The 17,308-nt window shown below is 32.0% G+C and overlaps 1 protein-coding gene across 10 annotated transcripts in view; it reads left to right on the top strand.

Annotated features, from left to right (window-relative positions):
- Positions 1–17,308, top strand: part of LOC148612277 (protocadherin Fat 4-like) — a 56,265-nt gene that overhangs the window by 14,595 nt on the left and 24,362 nt on the right. For 8 of the 10 annotated variants that reach the window (XM_088593547.1, XM_088593552.1, XM_088593548.1 and 5 more), the window contains exons 2-12: positions 2,413–2,512; positions 3,313–4,113; positions 6,091–6,162; positions 6,447–7,630; positions 9,136–9,240; positions 9,715–9,828; positions 11,570–11,663; positions 12,421–12,586; positions 13,362–13,781; positions 14,866–15,081; positions 15,896–16,454. In XM_088593547.1, the coding sequence (XP_088449673.1) occupies positions 2,449–2,512; positions 3,313–4,113; positions 6,091–6,162; positions 6,447–7,630; positions 9,136–9,240; positions 9,715–9,828; positions 11,570–11,663; positions 12,421–12,586; positions 13,362–13,781; positions 14,866–15,081; positions 15,896–16,454 (3,795 nt within the window). In that variant the 5' untranslated portion in view covers positions 2,413–2,448. Of the gene's footprint in view, positions 1–781; positions 951–2,412; positions 2,513–3,312; positions 4,114–6,090; positions 6,163–6,446; positions 7,631–9,135; positions 9,241–9,714; positions 9,829–11,569; positions 11,664–12,420; positions 12,587–13,361; positions 13,782–14,865; positions 15,082–15,895; positions 16,455–17,308 lie in introns of those variants that run through there. The other 2 variants (XM_088593545.1, XM_088593544.1) reach the window with 2 other exon arrangements.

The raw sequence follows: 17,308 nt of genomic DNA, 5'->3' as shown, positions 1-17,308 counted from the left end.
AAAAAACCTGTCAAACGTTATATTTCCTATTTAGTCATTTGTTTCAAAAAGGTGACCGTGGTTCTTCTGCGATGAGATTTCATTTATATCAGCAAAATGATATATTCTCAGTCTTGAGAATATTTAAGTGCAAATGTTAGGAAGAATCAGGCAATATAGGAAAAATCAGAACCATGCATTTCAAAACCCTAGCGGTTTGAGATTAAAGTTTCACCCATGGATACTTTCTCTATTTGAAAAGACCACTATTTGATTTCTTCATCGCTGGCTTTCGCAAAAATGAGTTTTTGACATAATTATCTGCCCTTGAAATGTTCATTTTCAGTGCATTTTAATGAAATTGCAACTCAATTGTCCAGCATGATATGGAAAATCATGTCTGTTTTCTTTTATTCTGATTGTGTAAATAGTCAAATTACACTATCAAAATGATGGTTTTTATTCATAACATGTTTACACCTACTGACTGATTCTTACAGAGACTGACACTTAAGGCAGATGTAGTACGTGAGCTGAGATAACCCCGTGCACCCCAACTCATCAACCAAAATATGATTTTTAGGTACCCTCATACCACCCATTTACGAATATTTTTGTCGCCAAAAAATAAACTGAAGCATTTTTGTATTTTGGCTATTTTTATATCTCGTTGAGGCAAAAATCCATTTTTTACGTTTTTTTTTATTCTTCGAACTTCTTCTTTCTACCAAACGAAGTAAACTGATATATATATGGACTTAGTGCAGGCGGTGTTGTCATAGATGTCAGGGAAGAGAACGGGTTCGAATCCCGCTGAGGGAGCGACCAAATTTGCATTGAAAATTTGCAACCTCGCATCGATTCTAGAGTTGGGGTGTAGTTTAGACTTGATCAGGATTATATATATGTATGCATCCTTGTATTACCACACTGTGTACATGCTATGTATCTTCATAGTAATGTACTAGCAGGTAAGATGGTAGAGTTGCTTCATCCTATTAGACTTCTTATATGTTTTATATAATAAGTGTGGCTGTATTTGTACACTGATCGATCCTCTATTGTCTTACTCGATACCATCAGAGGTTGTCCTATCCAGTTACATCATGCGCTCTAGATTTACTTACTAGGACTAGGAAGTATCACTCGGTTAACAAAAGCTATATTTTCTAGCCTAGCTGGCCGAGTGGTCTAGAGCGTTGAACTAAGTGCAGGCGGTGTTGCCAGAGATGTCAGAGAAGAGATGGGGTTCGAATGCCGCTGAGGGAGCGACCAAATTTGCATCCCAAATTTGTTACCTCGCATCGATTTTATAGTGGGGTGTAGTTTAGGCTTAATTATATATTAATCATGTAACCCAATGTCTCAGCTTTACAGTGATACCAAGAAAGTTGCGTCAACAGTTAAAGCTATGAGGAAAAATGAAAAAACGTACCCCTAGCCCACAGAAAAATCTCTAAAACTGACATTTTGTCCATGTCAAATTTATGCTTCAGTAAAAACTGGCTTATTTGCAATTTTCTGTTCAGTAATATAAAAAAAAACTTCTGGGTTTCGTTCTTATGATGAATTTTGCCAATTTTTGAAGTTAGAATTTATCCAAAAAAGCGAATGGGATTTTTGATTTTTTCGTAGAAAGGGCACATAAATTCGACTTTATCAGATATTGCTCAATTAAAATCCTAAATATTTGGTATCATTCGATAGACAATTTATTTTTTTACATGAATGAACCAAGAAAAACTAATTTGCGAGAAAGAAAAAAAAACATGTTAAAATTACTACCCCTACCTCTAGAAAACGAGTCTCAGTATCATCCAGAATTCTTATTCAAAGCATACCGACACCGTATAACTCATATTTTAGGCATTCATAATCAAGATAATAATGTTCCCAACATATCTGTTGTTGGTGTCTTTTATTGTCAACAAACTATCTTCCAAAATACGAAATTTGGGGTTACAATTGCTAACAACCGTAAAAATGTCAATTTTCAGAGTTTTAGAATCACCCATTATTTCCTTTTCTTAGATTACGCGCCTGAAATAAGCAGTTATCTTGACTACATCAATAATTAATACACCAGTAACCACCTTGTAAGAGTACATTTTTTCAAGTTTCCCATAAAACCCGAAGTGCTACCACAACTTTCTTCGCACCATTGTTAAGCTGAAACATTGGGCTATATAATGATGTCTTCACATGTTCAATTTGTTCACACAAGCTATCCTAGGAAGGCTAAGACGCTCAAACAATTGAGTCACAAAAATCTTGGCTTTTTGACCCAGTGGGGTACAAATGTAGGCTTATACTGAAAATCTGAAAAACAAAATCTTGAGTAAAAAAAATCTTTTATGTTACTGAGTAAGTATAGATTGATGTACTTCGCACTAAGTTTATCTCTGTTTCATTTGAAATTTTGTATTTTGACAGATAGTTTGTTGACAATAAAAGACACCAACAACAGATATGAATCCCATTCACGTGAAAGACTTGGTTATCTGCATATTTGTATTCACAATAACAGCTAAAGGTATTTTTGACAAGTTCAATTATTCACAAACTTAACTATTAGATTTAAGTTAAATGAAGTGTCAGAATATAATTTTCTATTAACCAATATATTTTTTTTCATTTTTTATTTAGTCGTATTGTTTAATACAAGAAATGACAATGATACGCAGAGCAACTACTTTACAAATTGCGATTTAATTATGATTTATTACTTTCTGAACAGAAGTGGCAAAAAATATGCAATGGCCTAGTTATTATATTTTGCATAAGTCAATCGTCATTTCTATTTAGACAAATGTAATTTGTATGGGAATCACTATAATGGAACATGCTACTTATTTGACTGTATAGATAAAATTTAATAATTACTATTAACGAGAGTTCACCAATCTTTATTACCATTTTAAACATGATTAAAATAATTTGTATAAAAAGAAACACAATAAATTATTGACATATTAAAAGTATAGCTAACGACTGTGTACATTGTTTATACCAAATCTTTCTGGAAACGACGGTTCCTGTGAAGTTAAAAAAAACTACTATCTAGAGAACGTATGTATTTTTTTTTATTAAATTCCTACAATATTAAGATAAATCTAAATGATTATTGCTATTAACAAATATGATAAAATATGTGTAACTATTACTTTGATGTTGCGTTAAAGTATAGTTGGTATCTATATTTCTCTATACTGTAAACATATATTCAAATACAGTGCCAGAGCGGCAACACTTCACTTTAAAGTTTAGCTTAAGATTAATATACAGATATTGAAGAAGGAAAAATGTTACAAAACTTCTTTTACACTTTTTCAGGCCAGATTAATACAACATCAGCACTATCACCTGTACCTCTTGATTCAACTCAAGCAAGTATGACAACACAAAAAACAGACCAATCAACAGCGTCAATAATGTCAATGATGACAGCTAAGACAACTTCGAAAACAAAACAAACAGGTTTGACAAAAAATCCATCGACGACTCCAACATCAAAAACATCACCAACAATAAAGTCAATAACATCAACGCCAGTGAATAAAAATTCGGCACAAACTGCAACTCCAACATCAACAATAGCTGCATTTCCAATACTAATGACAACAACAAATTCCAAATCTACTCTACCATCAATTTTACCAACAATATCAACACCAGCAACAGCTACAGCTCCCTTATCGTCAATAACAACTACAACATTAATTATACCAACAACTACAACAAGAACAACAATTCTAACATCAACCCTAACAAACGGTACTGAAACTCCAACAGATTTTTCGACAACATTATTTTCACCTGAGACGAAATCAAGCACAACTGAATCAATGACATCTTTCGAAACAACTACAGAGTTCATTTCAACAACCGAAACACAAGTAGAACATACGACTGCAAATAATTATACACCAACAACACAAACGTTGGCGAGAGCATCATGTCCTGTCAACTTAACACGGCCAGACGTTGGTATTAATGAGGAATGCGGGGAACACAGTATAAGTGGGATATGTGCTGTTACTAACAGTTTCTGCTCCCAAACAGATAATGCAACATTATGGATATGCGTCTGTGGTTTTGGCTATGTGCAACAAGAATACAAAACATGCAAGAAAAGTAAGTCGTCATACATGTGTTTTATATATAAAACGTATTTTAACAAATCTCATATTACCGCAGGTAAATGGTTGGAATGTTTTTTGTTTTGTTTTTTTAAAGGGTAAACAGTAATACGTTTTTAAATAAAACTGCAATAAAAAAATCGATCAATATATTTATAGCATATTCAAGCACATCCACTATACAATTACATGTTTTTGTCCTAGATACATTTTTGGAGATAATATACATAAGCATTACAATGGAAATGGTAATACAAGGGAATACTCGATGCGTACTTATTAACCCCCTTGGTTTGATTTGATACAATTAACGTAACGAAAGGAATTCAAAATCAAAACACATCTCAATATGTTTTACGACAATAAATTCATGAAACGAAAATTAGATTCTGTGAATCGAATGTGCATTTTATGTGCATACAGCATTAAGGTTATTAAATGTGTTTTCGTACAACTATAATAGACAAACGATGTTGAATCAGCTGTCCACATCAATAGCAACACACCTTTTAAGCCAGACTTCAGAATTATATGGCATACTTTGAAAAGTAAGAGATCCTTCCAAATATACGTGATTCGTGTTGAAATTAGTAAAAAGTAGATATTGAATTACTTACTTCTAGATCATTCCTTTATCAGTGTTCTTGCTTGGGCAAAATTGAGTGCCTCCGCGCCCCTATAACACTCGCGGCTCTCTGTCCCTTTTTCCTCCTTTATCAGACTACAATAATTCTAATGTCCCATGAATAAGATAACACACTTGTTAATTACACAAGCCAATAATTTGGAAGTGTCACCTATATGAAAGAGTAATCAAGGGAACCAAGATTATAGCGGAAATCAAAAGAATGCAATCAATGCAGGCACAAACACCAGGTATGGAAAACAGAAACAAACAACACAAGGCATAAAATAACCAAAGTAATGCATAGAAATTAACAAAAAAAAAAAAAAAAAAAATAGCAAGTTGGACTCCATTTGAAAATGGGAGCATAGGCAAGGTGCACCGGTAGAGTTAGCTTCTTTACTTTTCTAAAATACCGGTCGAGTTGCTCAGAAAATTTCAAGTTAGACGAAAGAGGAAAGAAACACTGGCACGTTGAACAAATCAGCTCTCATTGTGCAGATGAATACACAGTGACGATCCATGATAACGACAATAAAACTTCTGTAGTGATGACTTCAATCTTGTAGTAACACAACCCTGTTCATGAAGCCTAACTGTAAGAAGTCTGGCGCGGTACAAAAAGTATGCGTAGTTACGACAAGCTCTGGCGTAACGTATTAGTTGTGATATAAGAACTCCATCCGCAGGTGTTGAAAGGATGTTGCCCCGGATGAAAGAAAAGTTGACAATGCAATGAAACGTCATCATGTTTGTCGTATAGTTTGGTCAATAGTTTTTTCTTTACCATCGATCTCTTAGTGTAGATCAAGGTTAAATGATGACGTTACAAGGTCTGTAGTATGCCTTATCTTTGGGGTAGATGCGATGTATAACATCCCCGAAAGTAGGATTGCCTAACGATAATGCGTCATCTATATATCGAAAACTGAGATTAAAGGATTTAGGGTAACAATGTTCCATATTTTGGATCAGATCAGCTGTAAAGTCAACCTCATAAGAGTGAAGGAATAGTCAGCAAGTAGAGGAGCACAATTTGTTCCAATTGGAATGCCGACCGTTTGTTGAAAAGAGCGCCCACCATACTGGACAAATATTTTGTCGATCGAAATCTACACCCTATCTTTATTCTACCAGCTGGTTTGTAAACCTCAATGATATTTGAAAATTTGTTATTACATTTGTTTTTGTACTAGATGATTTAAACCTCTCGTGTACATTTTTGGCATATTAAGTTTGCTTGTAAGTATGGATACAAGTTGAAGTTGCCAGTTTAACAATGAATCCTTTCCATCAGGACGTATTAAGATGAAAGAGTAAGATTAATATTTGAAATGCTTTGTTTAGTTCCAGATGCCTTATTTTCGACAACATCAGATGTCTGGTCTATGTATACAGCAAACATTTATAAAGAGTTTGGTAACTATTTTTATAAAACAAATTATAAATATCTTTATGATCGTCGCTTTCAATTCTGTAGAAAGCTTGCTTAATTTCTCTTCATTGGTTTTACGGAAATTAGAATGGAAGCGCTACATATTTAACACAAAAAAAACATTGAATACTGATACTTCACTACTAAATTGTTTTATTCAATTTATTTTGTGCAGGCAATACATGTCATGAGATAAAAAAAGAAATGATAATGTGATATTAATAGATTATATTCTGTGCACATTCTGACTTTTCTTCTTTTTATATAGATTTAATCAAAATTAATGATTTCAACGTTACCAATTCATCATTAGAAGTTTTAGGGAGATATCTTGACTATTGCGAGGCAAAAGTAAATATAGATACACAAAGTTTACATCATAACCTTTCTGTGAAATGTACGAATCCGTGGAGTCTGTGGAGATATGATATCACTATTTGTGTAACCGTTACAGTAGAAACTGTTATTATACGTGATTGCATGACCATCATTGTTCTTAAAGAATCAGGTGGTTTTTATGAGGAGCTAACTATAATGGATGGCACTCCACAAAACACAATGGTTGGACAAATAACACAGTTCACTAACGCTGAACATGACACATTACATACGAATCATTCATTACTCTATATAGGAGCCTTCGGAATAATTTATACAAATATGGACATAGATCTCATCAAAAACAGAACAATTGCATATTCACAAAAAATACCTGTATTTTTGTACAATTATAGTTTTCCAATGGGTCAAATAAGGGCAACAATAATACAAAAACGCTTCTTTGCGAATCCTATGCTGGAAGATAGTTTACCAACTGCTGTAATTGGTTATTTTGATGTCGACTCAAATAATACAATTGATGTAATCAACACAGAAAGCTTCTGTGTATTTAATAGTTCTATCTTACAACTAGGATCTACTCATTTGAATTACAGTGCCAATACTGAAATAAACCAACCTATCTTCTTGCGAATCAGTGAGATGGAATATAATGTGTCAATCGTGTTTAAAGTAGTTGATGTCAACAACAACCCTCCTTACTTTCTTAGGGAGCCGTACATCTTCAAAACAACAGAGTCAGCTTTTGGTGGTGTGGTTATTGGAACAGTAGAGGCTAGAGATATTGATTCTGAATCTATTCTGCATTATAGCATTACACCAAGTGAAAAGCTATCTATTGACGACTACGGTGTTATAACCTTAAAGAATAGTATAACGGACTCGGATTATTTTGCTTATGTTAATGTCAGTGATGGTCTTTTTACTAGTCAAACACAAATACATATCAAGTCAGAGCTTAAATCAAACGAAACGTTGAACTATAGATTTACAGGAAGTGTTCTGGAGAATACAAATAATAGCTATATTGCTACAGTGGCTGCAGAAGATCATGAACATTTTCGATTTTTTGAAAGTGATGCTTATTTGAGTTTCCAAATTGACAACAAAACGGTATGTATTTCTCCCAGTAAAAGCGAATCACCAAGACAACAGCTTTAGTATTTTGTTTTAAAACAACAATCAGACAGTAAAAACAATAAAGAAATAAAGAAAAATATCATTAAAGTTACTGTCTAGAATTTAAAATTATGCGTCTGTTTCAGCCATATTAAGTCATTGTTAGGAATGTTTTTTTATTCTCCACAGCATTATAACAAGACATTAAATAAGTTAAATGAACAAATTATGCTATTGAAGATTTTTTTTAATTTTAGAAATTTTAGCTATACTGTTTTAAATTGTGGTGAAAATTATACGTAATAAACAAGAAAGATAATACAATTTGTTCACAGAGTTCACATAACCCACGGGAAAGCTGATCTAAAACTTATTGTACTTCTTTGTTGTTTGCATTTGATTAATGTGTTTTCACTGTGTAATGGATAATGGATGTGTTAATAATACGTTTTCAATATTTTAACATTTATTTACTTTTAACTCCCTGTAATGGATAATAGATGCATAAAAAACATTTTGTCTTCAATATTTTAACATTTACATACTTTTAAATACGTGTAATGGAGAATGTATGAATGAATTAAGTGTCAGACCCTGTAAGTATCAGCCAGTTGGGGAAACATGGTATGAAAAATCCCATTGGTTTAAAATTTAATTTGACTGTTTGCATCATCAGAAAAAAAAAGAGACAAGATTTTCCATCTTTTGTTGGAGCATTTAGTTATAATTTCATGTAAATGCACTAAAAATGATTATTTCAAGGGCAGATAAAATTTTTGAGCAAATCGTATTTTAAAACAGGGAAAGCATCCTTGAAAGAAGTTATATCGTCAGATTGGTGGGTATTTAACATGCATGTTTCAGATTTTCCCCTTTTGCCAGATTCATACAAACATTTAACTTAATTACTTTCTACTTTTAAATATTTTAACATTGATGTATTTTTATTTTTCTAATTTATTTAATGATAATTAAATTGAATGTATTATTGTTTTTATGTTCTGGGAAATAAAAGACTGTAAACTAGAACTCAGCACTGTAGTAAATAATTTATTACATAGATAAGTGTTTTACTAAATGTTCCCTGTGTAAACACTTTTCGGTAATTCACACTTTGAAATAAATTCGGTTATTCCGCCCTCGGACTTCGTACCAAAACATCACAAAACTCCATAACATGCATGTACATTAATCTTCAGGTGACAAAATTTGAATTTTATGTTGAAAATAGCAACAAATATTGGAGAAAAATAGAATAAATAGGACATCTGTTGGTTAATTTGAAAGAGTGAATAACAAAAATATAATCATTCGTGTCAATAACGTATTAAGAATTAACTCGTGCACGGAATAGGTTACGCACACTAGTTAAATCTAGGCGTTCTCCAGCACTCGTAAACATAAATTGGTTATTCACTCTTTCCAATTAATTGTCCTAAATTTATTGTAACACGTAGGAACGCTTATATAAGTATATAATTCCAGTTAATATTTTTTAGGGAAACATTACCAACATCCGGAAATTTGACAGGGAAAATCCGGAAGAAAGACGGTTTTTGTTTACCATTATAGCAAATAAAATTGGTGATAAGTGTTCTCTTGTGGTAAGTGTTATGCGGTAAAACATAACCATTTTTTAAGCTTAATTCAAGTTTCATGCTAGTTAATAACAGTTAATAAGGCTAACCCTGCTATTTGAACTTGCCATTTTTGCCGACCATTTTACTCATTATTGAGTCTGTTTCTTTCTATGTAGTATGTGGTTGGTGTTTGCTTGTTATTTAATCAAATCATGCCTTGTCTTGAAGTGAGGCAACAATTCTTCATTTTAAAATTACTTTTGCAACAGAATATTAAAAAAATGTGTGTGGCATTTTAAAAGACTTTTCTTGAATTATTTCCTTGTATGTCGGAAGTTCTTATGTCAAACAAAAAATGCAATGAGTGTCGGGCTCGAATTGATATTTAAAACTTATATCATTTTGTCAATAAAAAAAGGAAGTGTAGATTTATAACTGAAATTTCGACTGTACATGTGCAAGGAAAAGTCGCATAAAAGATTTTAACTTAAATACAAGGTTGTTGGAAAGGTGATCATTACAGTTGACGATGAGAACGACAACCCACCAGAATTTATCGATTCACCTTATCATGGGGAAGTATTTGAGAATACAACCAACGCAATACTAGAGGTAGATAATGTTTATTTTTAACAGTGAAAGCACAAAACGCGAAAAAGTGTTATTTAATGTTTACTCAATACAATGTTTGTCTAGTTTAAATCCCACTAAACTTTAATATTACTTCGGTTTAATTTGGTGTTCGGTTAACAAAAGTTACCAAATATAATCTTAATTGTTGTAAGAGTAATCCAGGAAACCAAGGTTGTAGTGGTAATCAAAATAATGTTATCAAGGGACAAAGTCCAGACATGGAAAACAGACATACAAACCAACAACACGAAGTAACTTAAATCATACATACAAAGTAACAAAATCAAATGAGCACCTCAGACTCCACTAAAAAAATTGGAGCATGAACCAGGTGCACCGGAAGGGAAAGCGTCCTCTGCTTTTCTAGTAACACCCGCCACGTTGCTCATAAAAAGTCTAATTGGTGTGTAAAGAAACATGAAAAAAACCTGGTTTTGACATGTCTTGAGATTATTAAGGGTTCGGTTAAGACACGTTTAACGGTATAAAACATGTAACTGTTAAAGTACTTTTTTCGTAGCGTACTCATTTTCGTGGATTTCGTGAGTAGGTCAAACCACGAATATTTGTTCCTAACCAAAAAGATTTCAATTGATGTGTACACTGAAAACCTCCAAATCACGAATCTAAGAATCTAAGAACTTCTGTTTCTTCCCTAATCCACGAAAATTGTTATCCACGAATAAAAATATTTTAACAGTATTTCATGTGACATGGTATAGTTTTATAGCTATACCATGAATATTCTTCAAGTACAAGTTTTCAAATCAACAATGTAGTCGTGCTAACGAATCAAATAACTTAATCGTCTATAATCGGAATCAAAGTTTGGTAAACATAATATTTTCAAACTTCAACATGATTACTTCCAGCCGTTAATATTCAAAAATACAAAGTGGTTGCCATTGAAAACATTTTCAGCAATATAATTCAAAGTCTATGCAGGTCAAGTCTCGATTTTGTCATGAAAGGAAAAAACAATAAAAATTTAACGTTTGAATGCCAAAAACCTAGAGTTATCCTGAAACTTTATTCAGATTCTAGTTGGTTACTTTCTATATTATTATTACCAACAATTTTCAATATTACATCATCGCCATGTTAGTAGATTTTTTATGTGTATTAATTTGCATCGACCAAGGAACAATCGTTTATTACATGGAATGCCTTTACCTTTAGCACGCTCTATCACATCCACTTAAATATTTGTCAGGAACTAATTGCATAATTTAGAAATATGAAGAACTGTCAAAATAAATGTTTTTCGCAGCATGTTATACGGGTTCAGAGTAATTCTAAATAAACGTATCAATAGGGTATGTAAGTTTCCTTCTAGTTTCATTTTCTTAACCAGAATTTACGACGCAGAACGTATTAAAAACCGAACGCCGATCTGCATTCCATTGTTTACTTCCGGGTACTCGAAACGCTGTATAACAATGCAAAATCTATTTTATGTTATTTTCTTAATGCCTTAATCATGTAGAAATAGATATTTGTCATTTTGATAATTATTTTTCACACAAAAATGATGTTTTGCCCTCAACACTGAACTCAAAGCTCTCTAAATGACTAGTCTATATGCATTTGAATTGTAGACTAGGACCCATTCTAGTGAAATCACGGAGTCACGTGACGGGACTTACATACCCTATATCAGGTATGAATCGTTTAAAAAACATTACTCGATCTTATTTATTTTCAATTGCAATGTTTGTAGCTTCGCACACCAATTAGGACAAAGGACAATGACTTGAATAGTACTGTAACCTACAAACTGGACGACCAAAGGTTCCAAATTGACCCTAACACAGGTAAATTGATATGATTTGCTTTGTTTAGAATTTAGAATTTCATGACATACATTTATCATTGAAAATTATGAAGATTGAAATGTTATAATCTTTTGTCTGAAAACTTAATGTTCCTCATTACCATTCGACAAATATGGTCTCAATTTTTGCCACTAATTTCCCCTTGCTACAGACAAATCTGTGTATCTAGAATAATGTTAAGGACTAGCATCCCCTAGATATTAAAAAAATATGATATGCATTCATTTTATGTACAATTGTATCAAAAACGGCCTGACTTTTGCTGTATTAATTTTATCAAAACTGCAGAGAAGGCGAAAATGAACGAAGTCTGGATAATATTTTGAAATGTTCTTGAAGGTAAACTCTATTTAAATTGAAAGGACAAAAGCCACCTATACACAATAGGTAATTTAAACTGTGTAAATGGGTGGACCATATCTAGTGAATTTCAGGTGTTTGCTTATTTTTGTACACACACGGGTCGGTCCCAATTTTCAATCAATTATTTTAAAAATCTTTATTTTCTACTTTAGTGGCTTATGTTTGATGAAATAACGTTGAAAGAGGGTTTATGAGTATCTGCAGTGATTTAGTGTTTTTTGGTAATGGTAGTACGTTCCCTTAGGGCTTCATTTTACGAAGCACATTAAAGCCATTTTATTTATTTTCAAGTATTTTCAATACATTTTGAACACCAGACTAAATTGAAACAATGTTTTTTTTTGCCTGAAGATAACGCAATTTATATTTGAAGGTGTTATTCATGTAAACAAAACATACTGCTTTGATAGAGAAGCAGAGGAAATACCACAATTCGTGATAATTGTTGAGGCCTGTGATGGATTCAATAGAAACACAACAACAGTAAATGTGACAATTAAAGATATCAACGATAACAATCCTGAACTGACTGCTGAAAAGTAAGTTGCTGACCTTTAGTATAAGAAATAGCTAGTTTAACGTCTTGGTCTTCCTCTTACTTGAGTATATATATATATATATATATATTGTTTATCTGTGAATATATATGAAAATTTTCTTATTAAAGTAAACGTTTTTCTAAGAGTCGGGCGAAACTGAAAAGAAAATACGTGTATTGAAACCGAAAGTTCTTCAAACTTTATTTTACTTAAGTCAGTATTCTATACTTGAAATGACCAATTCACGATCTTTGAAACACAAGAGAATTCATCAGCACTCACTTGTCCCTGAAATTTCCCGTGCATTACAATCGTAATTCATTTGTCCGAAAAAATCTTGTCTGTATTCTTTGATTCTAACAGTACAAAATACACTGCCAAAGAGGTTGGTTATTTTGTACAATGTTTCTTACTTTTCCTGACTCTAACAGACATTGACACTTACAAACAGCAGCTTTATATTCTAAAATTAGAAACGAAAATCTCAGATATATATCAAAAATATTGCATTGTATACGTCTGATTAAGGACAGATACAATGGTAATGTTCCAAACCATCTAAAACAATTTAAAACATGCTTTCATATATCATTAAAATTGTCAATGTCTCATTCATATAGATATTATCATGTTGCCACTTCTTTCTTATGTTCTATGTAAATATAACAAGTAAACAAGTGCTTGATACAAAGTTCCCGTTCCGTTGTTGTATATATGTCGTCAATTGGGCATAAATTTTATTGAATAACGAATACAATTATCTGTATATTTGTAGTTTCCTTGCGTTCGAAAATGCAACAGTGGGTACAATTGTCTCGACAGATATTCATGCAACTGACAAGGACATAGATGAAAATGGTAAAATACGATATGAAATATCTCCTAGAGGTTACTTTCAAATAGACGAAAATACCGGCAATATTTCAATCGGTGTTAAACTTGACAGGGAAACACAGGCAAATCACACATTGACTGTATATGCAAAGGATCGAGGTAACCCTGTTCGTACTACAGCAAAGAAGTTGTTGGTTACAGTCATAGACGATAACGATGAAAGTCCCACATTCGACAGAGATTTTATACAAGTAAACACACCGGAAAATAATAACTGTTCTGTGCCAATAGTAACAGTAATAGCACATGACAGAGATGAACCTGGTACACCAAATAGTAAAATTTTATACAGTCTGATCGGGTAACATATTTATAGAGCTTAAGGAGGTATACCTAGGGTAAGGGACATAACGTATGAAATCAGTGATATGTTAATATCATATTCAATTTCACCAAAGCCTCTCAAGCTTTCGTTTGAAGCAGAATAAAGTAAATACAAGTTCATTAGATGCTTACATAAGATTGATATAAAATGCTGAATACAAACGTTCCAATGATTTTTAAGAGTTGTGTCCCTTACCCTAGGTTTACCTCCTGAAACCGTCTTCCTTTTCAAAATCTAATTCTTTTTTTGTCATAATTCATACGCATACACCAAACTTATTTAACTTGCTCACGAGGAACACATAGAAAAGTCATTTTACCATTATTTCTTGTGTTCCTGAATTCAGTTATACTGTAAAATCGTTTTCAAAGCTTGTCAACAGAGTTAAAAATGTATTTCTTTGAATCCTATATATACCTTTGTATCTTCTATTCCATCAGTAAAACAAGAAGAAGAACATCACATTCGTATAACTAAGAGTATACAATATGCTTAAGTAGAATCCTGGATGATCATTTATTGCATTGATATCATTTCCTTTTATTTTCTTATTGTTCTTTGATGTTTCTGTCTTCGTCCTTATCGCTTTGTATCATTTCATCATTTCACGTTGTTATATAGAAAACAAAATGTACTTTAACAGTATTTGGGAAAAAAATCCATTTAAGAATCGGATAATATGTTATGGATATTGTACGGCATGGTATTCATCAATTTTGATTGAAAAAAAATAATTCATGGCTTCTCCTTATTTTATGTGCAATATAATATTGATAAACATATTTGCGTATTAATAGCAGCACAATCTAATGCGGAGAACCTGCAAACAAAATTTCCTTATTATCTTGTATATTCCATCACATTGACAAAAAGATAGAAAAATCAACAAGAAAAAAAACTTAATGAATTTAAACGTCTATTTATCACAGGTTCCTTACAAAAAATTATTATATGTAGATCAACATATATAATTAATAAATCATATGCAACAAATCTTAAGGAAGTAAGAAAGTAAAACATGTTTTGCCGAAAAATTAAATATTAATGACAAATATTTTAGAAACCAGTTTGACTTTTGGATTAATGAACTCACTGGTGAAATATATTGCAATAAGTCTCTTGACTATGAAAAAAATAAAACCTATACGCTTTTGGTGAAAGCAAGGGATCAAGAAAATTCAACTTTACCCGATTTCCAGACAGTGAATGTATATGTCGACGATATCAACGACAACGCACCAGAATTTTCCACGATGGAAATGAATATGACCATAAGGTAAGATAAAAATGATTTTATTTAAACTACTTTTGGTTTTAAACGATTTTTTCAAAACTAAAATTAACGTTTCATTCATTGAAATGAAAAAATATGACAACTTATTTGCTTGGTTAAATCTCGTAACACGACCAATTCAGAGTATTATGTATTACCGAATTCTTAAAATAAGTGGTAACATGTACTATATATTAAGAACCATGATATTTTTTTATTCAGCCATTCTTATAGTCCATGGGGTATGGTGATCCATTATGTATCTCGCAACCTCGCATCTATACATATACGCATACTTGTGCAGCTTAACGTTCAGTTTTTATTTGACCAAAAATGACCATAGCAAGTAAGGACATTGCACGATAGGGGTAATATTTTCAAATTTGAATGATGCATGATACACTAAACTAAAGGTTTTGTCATCAAAAGGTGCAAATTTTAGATATTTTTCGATGCAGTGATTGCATGTTGGTTGACATTGTTTCGTGTAGTGATAAAACTCAGAAAATTATTACTATAACATGGTATATTCTACCTTTATGTTTCAATGGATTTATTAATGCTTAGGACCTTATAAGATGTGAGATTTAACAGACACAAATACGTAATTTCCTGTATACAACGAATCTCTTTTTGGTGTAATGTATTAAGTAATTAAACACACACTGGGCATGACAGAGGTTTTCAATAACCAATTGTATTCTGTACCGAAGATGAGAAATTAAGGGAGCCCAATATTATTGTAATGTAATGCATTCTCATTTTTGGTATTCAATATGTTTGGTTATATTATGTGAATTCATGCAATTTATTTCAGACTCTTTCAAACTGAAAAGCCTTCACGGCGAATTGTTGCTGTCGTTAATGCAATAGATCGTGATTCTGGAGAGAACGGCCGTATTTACTACAATCTTTCGGGAAACGCATCAGAATTTTTAACAATAAGCGATAGAGGAGTTATACAACTAAACGAAACATCTAAACCCAAAAGTCCACCTTACCAGCTAATCATTACGTTGGTTGATAATGGAAAGCCATCATTGAATAGCTCAAAAAATGTTACTGTTATGTTTACATGGAATGGAAATAAAAAACGGCTTATCAAATTTAAGAAACAAGAAATTTATATGTACATTGAGGAACAAAGTCCTAACGGAACAGAGTTAGAAAGTGCAGAAAAAATTGCAGATTTAGTCATTCATAAGGACTGTAACGTTGCGTTTGAAATGATAGATAAACCAGCCATTTTCGGTATCAATAGTAGTACTGGAATAATATTTAGCCAAGGGAAGATTAACAGGGAAAAGCAAGCCACATACGATTTTGTAATCAGAGTTAAAGCTACTAACTCCTCTGATTTATCTGATCTAGCCGTGGTAAGCTTATATTTTCCGGAGGTGATATTTATAATATGAACTTAACTTCTCCTACAGTTTGTTAAATAAAAGTAGTAAGCGATGTTCAACTAGTGAACCATTAATATTAATCATAACATTTCATCAAATATTTCACCACAAATGTACCTTTAATTAGTTTATAAATTAGTTTCTTTAAACTACATTACAACTTTTAACATTGCTACTTAACAAGCACTAAACAATTGGAAATATCTTGGAAGTGTAAGTGTAAGATAAGACAATTTTTAATGCTTAAAAGATAAGTTTTTTTGTCATAATAATAAAGCATCATTTATCTTAAATGTCGCCAGAATTTCTCCGTTATGAAACAATGATATCATCATATTGTCGCTTGTCAGATTTCGTTTGATATAAAACATCAGATATTAACTTTTTATGATGTCTTGTGAATACAAAAATACAAAGTTATAATACGGTGGCAAGCAGTGTGAACTGAGAGAAAATACAAGGTTAGGACATTTTAGATACTATCTGGGAAGATTTTTATGCCCTTTAACTTGCCAACGTCTTATAAGAGAGATTTAGAGTTTAACCTGTGGTCCTTTGGTGTCTAAATGCTCTCTGTCTTGCACATTCAGTGGTTATTAGATTCTTAATTTCTTTTTTCGTATGTCTTTTAACAAGATTATAGTTTCGATACATAAAATAACAACCGCTAAAAATATTTTATATGAAGGCATATTATATATATTATATAATTTTAGTTAATGCAAGAATATTGTTAAAAAGCTAACACGTTTAATGTAATATCTAATTAAAAGTGGAACTTATTATGCCTAAAAATGGCTGAAAGATAACTCTTTTAATAAGAT

Source organism: Perna viridis, chromosome 7, assembly GCF_037379345.1.
Source record: "Perna viridis isolate PV_CMFRI_1.1 ecotype Kerala chromosome 7, ASM3737934v1, whole genome shotgun sequence".
Lineage (NCBI taxonomy): Eukaryota > Metazoa > Mollusca > Bivalvia > Mytilida > Mytilidae > Perna > Perna viridis.
This window is presented reverse-complemented; position numbering and strand designations above follow the sequence as displayed.